This window comes from Calidris pugnax, unplaced genomic scaffold, assembly GCF_001431845.1.
Source record: "Calidris pugnax isolate Ruff unplaced genomic scaffold, ASM143184v1 scaffold335, whole genome shotgun sequence".
Lineage (NCBI taxonomy): Eukaryota > Metazoa > Chordata > Aves > Charadriiformes > Scolopacidae > Calidris > Calidris pugnax.
Genome location: NW_015091148.1, coordinates 1,245,008 through 1,259,447, shown reverse-complemented (window position 1 = coordinate 1,259,447; position 14,440 = coordinate 1,245,008). Strand labels below are relative to the sequence as shown.

Sequence of the window (14,440 nt, the reverse complement as noted above, 5' to 3'; positions counted from 1 at the left end):
AGCCTTGGGAGCCCCCAGGCCAGGGGGGTGAGGAGGGGGCGTGTTCCCCAGCGGGGGATCCCCCCAGGTTTTGGGGAGAGGGGTGTGGAGGAGTGGGGTGTTGCTGCGTGTTTGGGGGGGCTCTGTGTGGGGAAGGGTATTTCAGCCCCCACACACCCCCTTTCTGGTTTTTGGGGGGGATTCGGGCTCGTTCCCCCGAGGAGGGGGGGAGGCCCCAGGGAGGTGAGGCCCAGGGCGGTTATCCCTGATCCTTGGGCATGTGCAGGGATCCCTGGGGATCGGGGCCGCTCCGGGAGCCACAAGTGGGTGCTGCTGGAAGTTTCCACACTGGGGCTTCTCGTGGCTCTGGGGGTGCCCCTCCATCTGCTCACTCCCCCCACCTCAAAGCCTTTCCTTTCCTTGGGTGTGCAGCCCTCCTTCCTCCCCGTGCATCCTCAGCAGTGTGGCCCATCCTGGCTGGCTTTATTTTTTAGTTCCTTTTCTTCTCCTTAAACACAGCCAAAGCATCGGGGGATTTCTCCCCCCTCGCCCCCAGCATCAGGGAAGGAGAAAACAAACTCTGCTGTTGGCAAGTGGTGGTTTTGGGGAGAGGGGTGTGGAGGAGTGGGGTGTTGCTGCGTGTTTGGGGGGGCTCTGTGTGGGGAAGGGTATTTCAGCCCCCACACACCCCCTTTCTGGTTTTTGGGGGGGATTCGGGCTCGTTCCCCCGAGGAGGGGGGGAGGCCCCAGGGAGGTGAGGCCCAGGGTGGTTATCCCTGATCCCTGGGGATGTGCAGGGATCCCTGGGGATCGGGGCCGCTCCAGCAGCCACAGGTGGATGCTGCTGGAAGTTTCCACACCGGGGCTTCTCGTGGCTCTGGGGGTGCCCCTCCATCTGCTCGCTCCCCGCACCCCAAAACCTTTCCTTCCTTGGGTGTGCAGCCCTCCCTCCTCCCCGTGCATCCTCAGCAGTGTGGCCCATCCTGGCTGGCTTTATTTTTTAGTTCCTTTTCTTCTCCTTAAACACAGCCAAAGCATCGGGGGATTTCTCCCCCCTCGCCCCCAGCATCAGGGAAGGAGAAAACAAACTCTGCTGTTGGCAAGTGGTTGTGTTGTCCCAGGCGTGGTGGAGTCAGACCAGGAGTTAAAAGAAACAACAACAGAAATCCCAGCCAGTGTATTCTGAGAGGCTGCTTGATTTCCTGCTGTTAATATGTAAATATGCAGGTGTTTGAGCTCCTTTATGCCCGACTTTGAATATTCACTTAAGGCCCTGACAAACAAATGGGGTTGTTACCATCGGTGTGGTTGTTTTCCCCTCTGACTGTGCTCCTGAGCACTTTGTTTATCCCACTTGCTGAGGTCTTTCGGGGAGTTTTGGGGGACTCTGATTCACCTTCATGCTCCAGGCGCTAATTAAACTGTGGTAACCCGGATCAGGTGTGTCAACTTGGCTTAAACCGAAGGCTTGAAGTTCGGATCATGTTCACCCCCCAAAAAAGATTCACCAGGCAGGTGGAAAGGGTGTTTTGGGGAGCAGAGACTCCCCTGCTGCTGGAATACCCTCTCTGTAAATTGGTGAGGTATTTCCTCTCTCAGAGGAAAGTTAACAAGGATATTGTGGTGATAAAGCTTGAAATCATGGTCTAAAATACACAAACTCCCCGAAACTCCCCAAACTCCCCAAAAGGGGGTTTTGTGGCTGGGTAGAGCTGCCTGCACCACTGGAGCTGCGGGACGGGGTGTTGCTTGTGGCTGTGAGGGCTGGCAAATAACTTCTGGGCCACGTTTGCCTCTTGTGCCAGGCTCCTCTGCCAAGCTGGAAGCTGTAGGTCCTGCGGAGGATTCCCTGGCAGCTCCCCGAGGAGAAGGCTAATTCCTGCTTAGGAATGAAAAAAAAACCCCAAAACCCCCATCTTTCCCTTTTATATCTCTTGTAGAATATTGAAGATAAAGGCCCAGTTTCCAAAGTAAATAAATTCTTGTGAGAAGCCAAGGAGCCGCCTCTGAGCAAACCTACCAATCGTGCTGGTGTGAGCGGCCCAGCTGGCTGCCAGCGGGCACTTCCACTGGACATGGGGTCTCATGGGCCGGCGCGGTTGGTAAGTTTTCTCTTCCTACAGCTCCATCCCTCCAGCCCTGTCGACTTTTTTTCCCCACGAGCTCCCAGCGGGCTCTGAGAGCTCCTCGAAGCACCATCAGGCAGACCTTAGGGTATCCGGGCAGTTGGTTGGGACACAGGGCACTTGGTCCGTCTGTCCCGGGGCAGGAATGAGTCCTGGTTCTGCTCGTTTGAGGAACATAAATAAAGGAAACGGTTCTCGAGCCAGAAATCGCTGAGGTTTTGGTTGCTTTGCCCTTTTCCAGGGGTGAAGGCAGGCAAGGGGTGAGGAGGCTGTTGTTTCCCGTCGTAGGGAGGTGGTTTCCATACAAAACTGTGCTTGTGACAGGCAGAGGAAGAGGAGGTGGTGAGAGAAAAATGAATTTTATGAATTGATGCTCTTTAATTGCCTTAAGGGAGAGTCCTCTTCTGCTTGAGGCTTGGCCAGGGGGTTACAGAGGGGCAAACTGGACCTGAACTGCTCAACAAATTCATTGTGGGGTGTGAATAAGTGTGTAAGGCAGAGCAGGCGGTGGTTTCCCGGTGCACGTCTGTGAGAGGGTGCTGGGGGGGAGCTCCTGCCTCTCAGGAGGGTCCGTATTCCCCAGGGAACGTTCCCCAAAGGCGGTGACAATCCCACTCCCAGCTCTGTCCTGGGCAAACACCCAGAGACTGGAGCTGGTGCTTCGGTACCCGCTGGGTTTCACCGCGCCAGGAGTGGGTTTGTACCACGTTACACCCTCGGGAGGTGAAACTGTCACTTCTGGACTTAAATTGTACGAGTGAGAAACTCATGGAGGGATTACACCTCAGCTGTGGCGACACAGGGCTTCTCCCCCGGTCATTATCCTTACTTATTGGTTCAGCCTAATGGGATCCCTCCTGGAATGTGTGTCTCTCTCTCTCTCGGGCCAGCTCAGCATCGCTCTTATTTGTCGTCAGGGCTGTTAATCCTCAGCACTGCCCTAATTCTGCTGAGAGGGAGGGTGCAGCCCTTGGACTCGGGCAGCTGTACAAGCTCCTGGTTTTCTGGGAAGAAAGCCTCCTTTTATCGCCGGGCGCGAGCGTCTGATGCTTTCGTCTCCGGGAGGTTGCCACAGTGAGCAGCAGCCAGGGGCTTCCAGGGAATGGACCCCCTTCTCTAAGGAACGGGGGGAGTAATTTCTCTGCGGTGCCATCCCAGGCGCCTGGGGCTCCGACCTGCCTCTCCCCGAGGATTTATATGCTCTTGGTCACAGGAGTTGTCTCCGCGGTGCCTGGAGAGGAGCCGCGCTGGCGAGGGGCGAGAGCTGCCTGCCTTTGGGAAGCTGGCTCCTTGGTGACTTGGCCCGTGGCCCGAGTGCTTTTCTGGGCTTTTCTGTTTGGTGAAAGCCCCCACGTTCCCAGGGAGGAGCTGTCTGTCTCGGTCCGTGTTGTGCAGGGCAGCCAAGGGATGCGGGGGGAGCTGGGGGTGCCCACCTCTGGTTCTTACGCCAGCGTTGACTGCATCTCAATTACCTAGAGGACTCTTCTCCCAGCGTTAAGCTGTGTTATGATTGGACTTAATGAACTTAAAGGTTCCTTCCAACTTGGACAATTTGATGTTTCTGTGATGTGACGACCAGCCCTTGCGTTGGGGCAGCAATGTGTACCCCTCCTGCGCCGTCCCTGCTAGCGGAGGGGGTCAAAACAGAAAAAAAACCCTTTTTTTTCCCAATACAGATGTGATTTTTGGCCAGGGCTCCTGCAGCCACGTGCTGGCAGCAGATGGTGCTTCAAGGAACGTCGAGTTTGCCCGTTCTGGGGTTGGGTGCTGGCCCTGTCACCTCAGCCCAGCCTGTGCCAGCGCCTCTCGCCTCCGCTGCGATAGATGCTGCAGAGCTTGGAGTTTTCTCCCTTTGAAACAAACCCCACACTTAATTTTCCCCAACCCTGGATCTCCCGCAGGTCCCTGGGCAGGAGCACGAGGTCATTAAATAGAACCTCTGCCTGTGCCAGATCTTCACGTTGCCTGCCCGCAGCCAGAGAGCGTTGCTCTGCGCAGTCCTGGGATGCCATTCTTGCCCAGTCCCTGTGAGCAGCAACAAGGCACTCACTGTGCTTAGACAACGGTTAATTTTGGGCTGGTACAGTGTTTTATAAGCCATCTGGGGCTTCCTATCTTCATTGTGCTACTCATCCTCCGCCGGCACTTCCCATCACTCCTGCCATCCAAGCATCCCTGTAAATACCCCAGGGCCAGGGCTGCCTTTCAGAGACACCCTGAGTTAAAGCCCAAACATCCATATTCCTCAGACGGGCCGTAATTCCCCATCTGAAGTCAGGACATTGTCAGCAGTGATAATAAAAGAGGGTTCGAGCTCAGACAAGTTTTCCCTGGCACCTTGTCTTGGCAAATATTATCGAGCTATTGAGCCAGGCGGGGACTGCTGGACGGGGGGACCGGGGAATTTGCCAAAGGAAGTGTCGAGGATGAAATGTCTTTCCAGGACAGAACAAAAGATTCAGCGAATTGTGAGGATTTAGGAGTCTCTCTCCCTGGCTTTGCCCCATTAAACCTTTAAAAAGAAACCCTTGTAGCTGTCCCAGTGGCAAGAAGAGCCTCAGCCTCGGTGTTACTGCTCTGCGGCTTTTGGGGCAAAATGATGAGCACTGGGGACTGCGAACCTGTTCCTTCCCGAGAAAAGTGTCAGGAGAGGAAGGCAGCAAAGTGATGAGGGCAATAAATCAACCCCATCTTCTCACCTGCCCCCTGGGTTCCTCTGCTGTAACCTCTCCTTTCTCCTCTTCCTCTCCACAGTGAAGCTGTGGGCTCCGTGGCCCTGGCTCCTCCGTGTGCCGTCCGCTGCTGCTGCTGCTCTCACCTCCCCAGGTCTCGCTGCCAGCCTGTGCCAGCATGGGCTTTTATTCCCTTTAAAAGTGACCTTTTAATGTCATAATGACATACAAACACTCGGCACCGACAACAAACCAAAATAATCGAAACACAATGTTTTTCCAGCCTTGAAAAACACAACCCTGCACCAAAACTCCATCCTTTGAGATTCTCAAAGTTAGGAAAATGAGTGGCAGGGAGGCGGTGTGACCTGGGAACCGGGATGCCATCGGGTTCCTGGGCATGCCTGCCTCTGTCGGGGGCTCCCGGTGGCAGCCACGGTGTCCCAGCCCTGGGGGGACTGTGGCTTCAGGTCAAGGCTGTGCTGGGATCCAGGCAAATGAAGGAGGGCTGCAGCTGGTCACCCACCATAATTGGCATTTCCCTTTGGTGGCGGGCAAAGGAAAGCGCGGGGAGAGGGTGATGAGATGGTGAGATGTCTCTAACCCCTTTGTAACCCCCCATGGGGTGAGGGGTGACATTTCGGGTGACACAGGGAAACACTGGGCCTTGGGCTGGGCGCACCGAGGAGCTGTGGTCTCCGTTCTTGCTGCTGGTCTTACTGGTCCCTCTGTTCTCTCCTGGCAGATCAAGAGACAGCATGGCTGCGACTGCTGCCGTCAGCCCCAGTGAATACCTGCAGCCGGCCGCCTCCACTGCCCAGGTGAGACGGGGCCATGGGTGGGCTCTGCTGGGGTGAAGGGACATGTCCTGGGCTGGGGGGCAGCAAACGCCGTGTCTTTCAGCCCCTCCTGGCCCTGCCGTGGCCACGGTTGCCGCCTCAGGAGAAGGGCTGGTTGCAGGACAGGCTGGGGAGCTGAGCTCTGGCTTTGTTCCCAGCTCCCACACCAACTCTTCTGGAGTGATGTTTCTCCTCCCCACGCTGTGTTTTCCTTCGGGATCTCTTGGGTTGTGTTCGCAGCTGATATCACGAGGTGGTCTTGGAGTTAAAACGGCATGAAACACTCCAGGGTGTGTGTGTTGGGTGTAAATACCGGCAAGACTTGCAGGGTGTTTGCAGCTTTATAGGGGTTGTAAGAACACAGGCACGTGATTAAAAGGCTTTCGCCATCCTGTTGGCTAAAAGTAGTGTGAGGGGGTGAGCTAAAGGCACACGTGGTACGACTAATTTAGCAGTTCCCTTAATAAGGGTTGTCTCATTGGCATGGGCTGGATTGCTTTCGATGGCGTGTACCCTTCCCTTTGCTGAATTGGTCTCCAGATGTTTGGCAGGAGCCCCTGTCTCTAACGGACCCTCTTTCTCCTGTTTCCCCAGGACTCCCAGCCCTCTCCTCTTGCCCTCCTCGCAGCGACATGTAGCAAGATCGGTCCCCCCGCCGTGGAAGCCGCCGTGACTCCTCCTGCCCCTCCTCAGCCAACGCCTCGCAAACTCGTCCCCATCAAACCTGCTCCTCTCCCTCTGGGCTCGGGAAAGAACAGCTTTGGGATCCTGTCGTCGAAAGGGAACCTCTTCCAGATCCAGGGCTCTCAGGTCAGCACCTCCTACACTGGGGGGCAACTGGTTTTTGCCATCCAGAACCCAACTGTCATCAACAAGGGTGCCCGCTCCTCCGCCAACATCCACTACCAGGCGGTGCCCCAGATCCAGACTGCGGGGGGACAGACCATCCAGGTCCAGCCCAACCTCTCCAACCAGATCCAGATTATTCCGGGAACGAATCAAGCCATCCTCACCCCTTCCTCTTCCTCTCACAAACCCGTGCCCATCAAACCAGCTCCGGCACAGAAGGGTGGAGCTTCTTCGGCGCAGGTCAAGTTGGCCGGTGGCAGCAACGTGACTCTTACCCTGCCTGTGAACAACCTGGTGAACGCGGCAGAGCCGGGCACGCAGGCTCAGATCCTCGCAGAGAGTCCCTCAAAACCTGGCAAAAAGACTCGAAAGAAGGCCATGTCCCCCGCCCAACCTGCCACGGTGGCCGTGGCCGAGCAGGTGGAGACGGTGTTGATAGAGACCACGGCGGAGAACATCATCCAGGCGGGCAACAACCTGCTCATCGTGCAGAGCCCGGGCTCCGGCCAGCCGGCCGTGGTGCAGCAGGTCCAGGTGGTGCAGCCCAAGCAGGAGTCGCAGGTGGTGCAGATCCCTCAGCAGGCCCTGCGCGTGGTCCAGGCCGCCTCCGCCACGCTCCCCACCGTCCCCCAAAAATCCTCCCAGAACTTCCAGATCCAGACGTCGGAACCCACTCCTACCCAGGTACCGCCTCCTGAGTCCTCCTGCAAGGTCCCTCTGCCCTGTTTCTCCTGAGCCCCCAGCCAGGCTTTAAAAAGCTGAAGGGTTTTGTGAGCCACCAGACATCCCCACTTTGGCATCCAGTTTAGATATCACTTGTGTGGATTCTCTGATGGCAAAAAAGGGTTGGGAGTCCAGCTGTTCCCTCTGCAGGGCTATATGAAGTCTCTCTGGTGGCTACCTGCTTGTATTTGTAGGATCATAGTGTCCCTGAAACCTGCTGTGCCACCAGCTGGGGTTGGGATGAGAAAGTCTGGCCAGAAGCTCTTGGGAGATGGAGGGAGGTGGGAAAGCCTGCGGGACGGTGTCTTTAGTGTCACCTTTGGAAGGCAGGCTGCAAGGCTAACGCAGCCTTTTGCCACTGTGTGAGGCCAGGACCTTCTTCAGGAGGCCCACAGATGCTCGGGCAACTCCTCCTGCTCTTTGGCCCATCGCAGACCCAGATTCCTGGGTTGTGTGGGGAGGGAGAGGGCTCTGCCCCGTGAGGGTGTCTGGTCTCAATTCTCTCTTCTCTCCTCCACCAGGTCTACTTCAAAACGCCGTCGGGTGAGCTGCAGACAGTGCTGCTCCAGGAAGCCCCAGCCATGACGGTGGCTCCGTCTGGAACCTCCTGCAGCAGCCCGGTGTCCCGGAGCTCCGGCACGGGGGTCGGTGGTGGCAGCAGCAGCAGCAGCAGCAGCAGCAGCAAGAAACCAGCCACTCGCAAGGAACGGCCCCTGCCAAAGATCGCCCCGGCCGGGGGCATCATCAGCCTGAACGCGGCTCAGCTGGCGGCCGCCGCGCAGGCCATGCAGACCATCAACATCAACGGCGTGCAGGTCCAGGGCGTGCCTGTCACCATCACCAACACCGGAGGTGGGTCACGCGCCGCTCTGCCATGGGGCTGGGGGGGACAGAGGGGACACAGGCAGCTCCTTGGGCTGGGGGACAGAAATCCCCCCCCTTCCCGCTAATAGATCCCTTCTACCCCGGAGCTGAACGTTGCTGCCTGTTAAATGTCATCAGCTCCTCCAGCTCTCCCTCCCTCCAGGAGGCCCCCGATTGGGAGGGTGTCTCTGATGGTTCTGGGTGTTTCCAAGCCCGTCCCGATGAGCAGTGCCAGGGAGGGAGGTTTGGGGAGACAGGGTTGGGTCGTGCTGAGCTGCAGGACACGTCTGAGCGCAGGGGCTGCCCGGGACCCCAGCTCCTCCAGCTCTCCCTCCCTCCAGGAGGCCCCCGATTGGGAGGGTGTCTCTGATGGTTCTGGGTGTTTCCAAGCCCGTCCCGATGAGCAGTGCCAGGGAGGGAGGTTTGGGGAGACAGGGTTGGGTCGTGCTGAGCTGCAGGACACGTCTGAGCGCAGGGGCTGCCCGGGACCCCAGCCCTGGGCTCTGTTTGCTCCTGAGCTCCACGCTGGGGGGAGACTGAGCTGTGTCCAGACCTTTGGGGTGAGACATGTGTCTTTGGGAGAGCCAGGACCCAGCCAGGCAGAGACAGGGTGCCCCAGGGCTTTCCCCCTGGCTGGGCCAGCAGCCCCCACCACAGGTGACACTGCCAGGTCCTAGTCCCAGGGTCAGGGTGTCTCCCCTCACATCTGCTGGGTGTAAAGACTCCTGGTGTGGGTTTCCAGGAGAATAAGTCTTATGAGGAGAGGCTGAGGGAGCTGGGGTTATTCAGCCTGGAGAAGAGGAGGCTGAGGGGAGACCTTATTGATCTCTACAACTCCCTGAAAGGAGGGTGTAGAGAGATGGGGGTCGGTCTCTTCTCTCAAGTCACAGGCGACAGGACAAGAGGAAACGGCCTCAAGTTGCGCCAGGGGAGGTTCAGGCTGGATATTAGGAAAAATTTTTTCACTGAAAGGGTTCTCAGCCATTGGAATGGGCTGCCCAGGGAGGGGGTTGAGGCACCATTCCTGGAGGTGTTCAAAAGACGGGGTGATGTAGTGCTGGGAGGTCTGGTTTAGTGATGATGCTCCTTGTTTGTTGTGTGGGCGTCTATTTTTGTCAGTGAGGTTGACGATTGGACAAGATGATCTTTAAGGTCCCTTCCAACCTAGAAGATTCTGTGATTCTGTGATTTGCCTTCACCCACCTGAGGTTTAGCTCCTCCAACCTCTTGTGAGGGCTCACCATCCCCCGACAGTGACGCCAGCCCCTCACTCCACAGGACAAGTGTCTTCCTTAAGCCAAAAATAGCCCCTGGCCCGTGGCTGGAGCCACGTGTGAGCCCCAGGCAGCCCCGGTGCGTGTCTGACGCTGCGTCGCCCGCTCCTCTCCCCGCTGCCGGGACAGACACGTCCCTGTCCTCCCCTCCTGCCCAGCCAACCCTCCCCAGCCCAGTCCCGAGGGGAGCCGAGGGGAGGAAGCCGTGTCTGAGGGAAGGTTTTATCTGCTTTCTGATCCGGAAAGACCTGCTGCCCTGCGGTGGTTTCTCTCTCAGCAGGAACCCGGCAGGAGTCCCCGGCTGGGTTTTGCAGTGGGAAGCTGTTCTTTCTTGCTTGACTAAACCCTGTCAGCACAAAACCCGGGCCAGCGTGGGTTTGTGCTCGGCGGCGGGCGGCCGGCCTCGCTGGGGTTGCTTTTCAAGGGGTTTTTAATTGCTGCTTGGCCTGTAAACGTGGGGCCCGCCGTGAGCATCGGGGGAGATGCCACAGGCAGGTGTTGCCGCTGTCTGTGCCTGCACCGCGCCGAGAGAGGGGACCGGTAGGACCTGCTGGCTGCTGGCCGTGGATGACACGAATTGTGTCGGGTCTCAGCCTGGGTTCAACCAGGACGTGCCCCTCTCCTGAGCAGCCACACATCTTGCAGTCGCTGCCCCGACCCTCGGCTTCGCACTTGCCCTCCCAGGGGACGTGGTGGCACCTTCACTCTGCCTTCACCCCTCATCCCATCCTCCTGCTCTGTCGTCACCCCTTCTTCGCTCCACCGTCAGATCCATCCCGCTCCTCCTCCTCTTCTTCCTCTTCCTCCTCTTCCTCCTCCTTCCCAGCTGCCCCGAGAGCAGCCAGCCCGCTTGCTGACGCTGACCCCGTCTTCTTCTTTCCAGCCCCCGTCGCGGCTGCCGGGTGCTGCCGCCTCCGTGAGCGCCCCGAGCGTGGAGCGGCCCTTAGGGTCCCGGGGTAAGTCCCGTTTTTTTTTTTTTTTTGGTCAATATATTGCACGTTTTTTCAAAGTTTCTTTTTTTGTTTCCTCTTTGGCCGTTTTTTCCCCACCCCGAAGGGTCAAACCGAAAACTTTGAAAAACCGCACAGTATATTCAGAAAAAAAAAAAAAAAATAAAAAAAATGGGACTTACCAGCCCCAGTTGGGGACCAGCACGTGGCGGGGCGAGGGGGGGGGAACCGTGGTGGCGCTGCATGTGGGGCTGGGGGCGTCGAGGCCCAGGGTGTCCCATCCCGCACGCGGTGGAGAAGGGGGGTCTTTCCTCCATCTGGGGGGTTTCGGCAGGACCCGCACGAGGAGCATGGCCGGATGTGGTGGGCAGTAACACGAGGGCACAACACAGCCTCCCCAGGAGTGGAGGGACAGAGCTTGACACCCCCTTTTCCCCCCCCTCACCTTCCCCCAGGCCAGCAGCAGCTGACTGTGCAGAACGTCTCCGGCAACAACCTGACCATCAGCGGCCTGAGCCCGACCCAGATCCAGCTCCAGATGGAGCAGGCGTTGTCTGGAGAAATCCAGCCCGGGGAGAAGAGGCGGCGGATGGCGTGTACCTGCCCCAACTGCAAGGATGGAGAGAAAAGGTGAGCACAGAGGGGAGGGGGGGGAAAAAGGGCAGCCCTGCGGGACCGGCTCCCCCCACATAGAATCACAGAATCACAGAATCTTCTAGGTTGGAAGGGACCTTAAAGATCATCTTGTCCAACCGTCAACCTGACTGACAAAAATAGACACCCCCACAACAAACAAGGAGCATCATCACTAAACCAGACCTCCCAGCACTACATCAACCCCTCTTTTGAACACCTCCAGGGATGGTGCCTCGACCACCTCCCTGGGCAGCCCATTCCAATGGCTGATAACCCTTTCAGTGAAAAAATTTTTCCTAATATCCAGAACATCCCCTTTTCCAAGACTAACTCTGGCTTTCCTCGCCAGGCCGGGGGACCCGGGGAAGAAGAAACACATCTGTCACATCCCCGAGTGCGGCAGGACCTTCCGCAAGACCTCTCTGCTGCGGGCTCACGTCCGCCTGCACACGGGGGAGCGCCCCTTCGTCTGCAACTGGATCCTGTGCGGGAAGCGCTTCACGCGCAGCGACGAGCTGCAGCGACACGCTCGCACCCACACAGGTCTGCACCCCACGGGGCACCCCGACTCCATCCCCAACCTCCGGTCTGCACCCCACGGGGCACCCCGACACCGTCCCCAACCTCCCTCCGGTCTGCACCCCCTGGGGCACCCCAACACTGTCCCCTCCCTCCCTCTGGTCTGCCCCCCACGGGACCCCCCGACCCCATCCCCCCCCCTCCCTCTGGTCTGCACCCCCCAGGGCACCCCGACACCGTCCCCTCCCTCCGGTCTGCACCCCCTGGGACACCCCAACACTGTCCCCTCCCTCTGGTCTGCACCCCCCAGGACACCCCAACACTGACCCTTCCCTCTGGTCTGCACCCCATGGAGCACCCCAACTCCATCTCCAACCTCCCTCTGGTCTGCACCCCCTGGGACACCCCAACACTGTCCCCTCCCTCTGGTCTGCACCCCCCAGGACACCCCAACACTATCCCTTCCCTCTGGTCTGCACCCCCTGGGACACCCCAACACTGTCCCCTCCCTCTGGTCTGCACCCCACAGGGCACCCCAACACTGTCCCCTCCCTCCAGTCTGCACCCCACAGGACACCCCAACACCATCCTCTCCCTCCCCAAATTGTACCCCAGCCCCTGCAGGGTCCTGAGCCTTCAAAGACCCAACTTGGGATGACCTTGGGCCCCACCACTCAGTCCTTGCAATTTGACTGAGTTACTGGGAGGGACTGAGGAACTTTTTTTGGGGGGGTCTCTGCTGCCTTTGGGGTCTCCGGGTGACGGTGGTGACAAGTGTCATGGGAAGGGGCTGGGGTTTTGTGGCTGCAAAGGGGACACCTGGTGTCACTGCCACCCCGGGAGGTCCCCCCTGTCCCCACCGTGGCTGGTTTGGGGGAACAGAGGGACAAAAGCCGGAGGGTGAGGGTGCTGTCACACCGGGGACAGTGTCACACCGGGGGTGCTGTCACACCAGGGGTGGTGTCACACCAGCTGCCACCCCCTGACCACTGCCACCCCTCTTCTCCCGCAGGTGACAAGCGCTTCGAGTGCGCCCAGTGCCAGAAACGCTTCATGCGGAGCGACCACCTGACGAAGCACTATAAAACCCACCTGGTCACCAAGAACTTGTAGGGCCAGAGGCTGCCCCACGGCTCCCGGCCAGCGCGGACAGACCCTGGCGAGGCCACCAGCCTGTGACGCCGCAGCTCTCCCGCGTCCCCAGCCACGGAGAGGAGCCCTCGGGGACATCCTCCTGCCCTTCCTCCGCTGCCACCAGGGCCCCCCAGGCAGAAGTCCCCCTCTCTGAAAGGTTTGAGGGGCCGAGCCCCCCTGCGGATGCCCAGGGCCACGGGGTGGCCACCCAGCAGTGGCCCAGTGGTGGCCCAGAGCCTGGTGACAACGTCTCACGGCCACGCAGGAGCCGGGCTTGGAGGGGACCGCACGCTGCGGTGCAGGCGGGTGGGGAGAGGCTCCACAGCACATTCCTACTTTATATTTAAAGTCTATAAATAGCTATAAATATCTATATAAGCCCCTTTGGAAGGTCCCTTTTTTTCTATGGAGATTGTTGCCTTACGCTCCCCCCGCTCCCCGGCACCAACACTGTGTTTTGTGAGCGCTTTTCTAAAAATCTTTATTTAATTTTCCTTTCAGACGCTGCCCATCTTCTCCCCCTCCTTTTCTCCTAACGTTTCTTTTCCCATACTGAAGAGCTGCTGGGTTGGTTTTGTTGCTTTTTTTTTCCCTCTCCGACGATTTTTCTCCCCACTTTTCTGTTTCCAAGCGACGCGGCGTTTCCTTTGGAATTTTGGGACTTCAGCCCCCTTTTTTCCTCCCCCGTGTGCTGCCCGCCCACCCCCACTGTGTATAGTGTACATTGTATCATAGATTATATTGCTTTTGTGTTTACTACATGTTTAAAAAAAACAAACAAAAACAAAACAAAAACATATGGCTTGTTATTTTTGAGCTTTTAAATTAAACAAATCCACTTTATTTTTTAGTTGTAACTGCCCCGGGTTGTTCTCTGGGTTCCGTGACGGATCTGTTATCCTTTACTGACTGTAACGGGTTGCCCGCCGTGGGGTCGGCCGGCACCTTTCTTTGCTAAATAAATTTAGTCCCCAGAGGCAAATCCAGCGCCGCGTGTGCCGCCGAGGGTCCTTTCTCTCCCGTGGGGCCGGGCCGGCACCGGTGTCACCGGGGATGCAGCCAACGGGGAGGGCGAGCCACCGGCCACCTCGGGTGGAAGAGAAAGAGGGGTTTGTTTATGGGAATCCCAAATATCGCTGGAAATTGAATTTATTTGTAGGAAAACAGCCCTGGGCTGGGTGTGTGGAGCTGCTGCTCTGTGTGGGGGCAGCTCTGCTGCTGGCTCTGTCACCTGCGCTGGGGGACCCTGGCACCACAATGGGGACCCTGGCACCAGCATGAACTGTAACCAGTGGCACCCCAGGAGCCTTGGTGGGACCTCAGGTCCCTGGTGGCACCCCAGGAGCTTTGGTGGGACCCCAAGTCCCTGGTGGTATCCCAGGAGACTTGGTGGGAGCCCACGTTGCTGGTGGGACCCCACAAGCCTTGGTAGGACCCCAGGAGCCTTGGTGGGACCCCAGGTCCCTCATGTCACCCCAGGAGCTTTGATGGGACCCCAGGTCCCTGGTGGCACCCCAGGAGCCTTGCTGGGACTTGGGGGGCTCATCCTGGGGTTCAGCATCAGGAATCCCGGGGGGCCTCACTGGGGCCGTGGGACCCCCCTCCTGCTTGGAGGGGACCTGGGGGGGGACACACACGGGGTGACCCCCCAGCACCCCTCTCCCCTCCTCCAGGCCGTGTTCCCTCCCTGTCCCCGTTCCCCCCTTAGTCCCCAAGGCCCTGCCAGCCCCCCGTGTCACCTCCGGGACCCCTGCCTGTCCCCCGTCCCTGTCCCCGCCGTCCCTCCTCCCCCTCCCGCCCCGCGGGGGCGCTGTACCTTTAAGATCCCCTCCATGTGCTTGTTTACAGCCCCGACACCACTTCCGGGTCCCTTCG

At 58.6% G+C, this 14,440-nt stretch overlaps 2 protein-coding genes across 6 annotated transcripts in view; both read left to right on the top strand.

Moving 5' to 3' along the window:
- SP2 (Sp2 transcription factor) overlaps positions 1-13,552 on the top strand; it is a 13,901-nt gene extending 349 nt beyond the window's left edge. Inside the window, exons 2-8 of one of the 4 annotated variants that reach the window (XM_014959018.1) lie at positions 5,523-5,598; positions 6,211-7,149; positions 7,710-8,040; positions 10,210-10,282; positions 10,732-10,906; positions 11,262-11,455; positions 12,444-13,552. In XM_014959018.1, the coding sequence (XP_014814504.1) occupies positions 5,536-5,598; positions 6,211-7,149; positions 7,710-8,040; positions 10,210-10,282; positions 10,732-10,906; positions 11,262-11,455; positions 12,444-12,447 (1,779 nt within the window). In that variant the 5' untranslated portion in view covers positions 5,523-5,535 and the 3' untranslated portion in view covers positions 12,448-13,552. Of the gene's footprint in view, positions 1-712; positions 2,082-5,522; positions 5,599-6,210; positions 7,150-7,709; positions 8,041-10,209; positions 10,283-10,731; positions 10,907-11,261; positions 11,456-12,443 lie in introns of those variants that run through there. The other 3 variants (XM_014959017.1, XM_014959016.1, XM_014959019.1) reach the window with 3 other exon arrangements.
- CDK5RAP3 (CDK5 regulatory subunit associated protein 3) overlaps positions 6,323-14,440 on the top strand; it is a 21,834-nt gene continuing 13,716 nt past the window's right edge. For both annotated transcript variants that reach the window (XM_014959021.1, XM_014959020.1), the window contains exon 1: positions 6,323-6,327. The gene's annotated coding sequence lies outside the window, so the exon portion shown is untranslated. The remainder of the gene's footprint in view (positions 6,328-14,440) is intronic.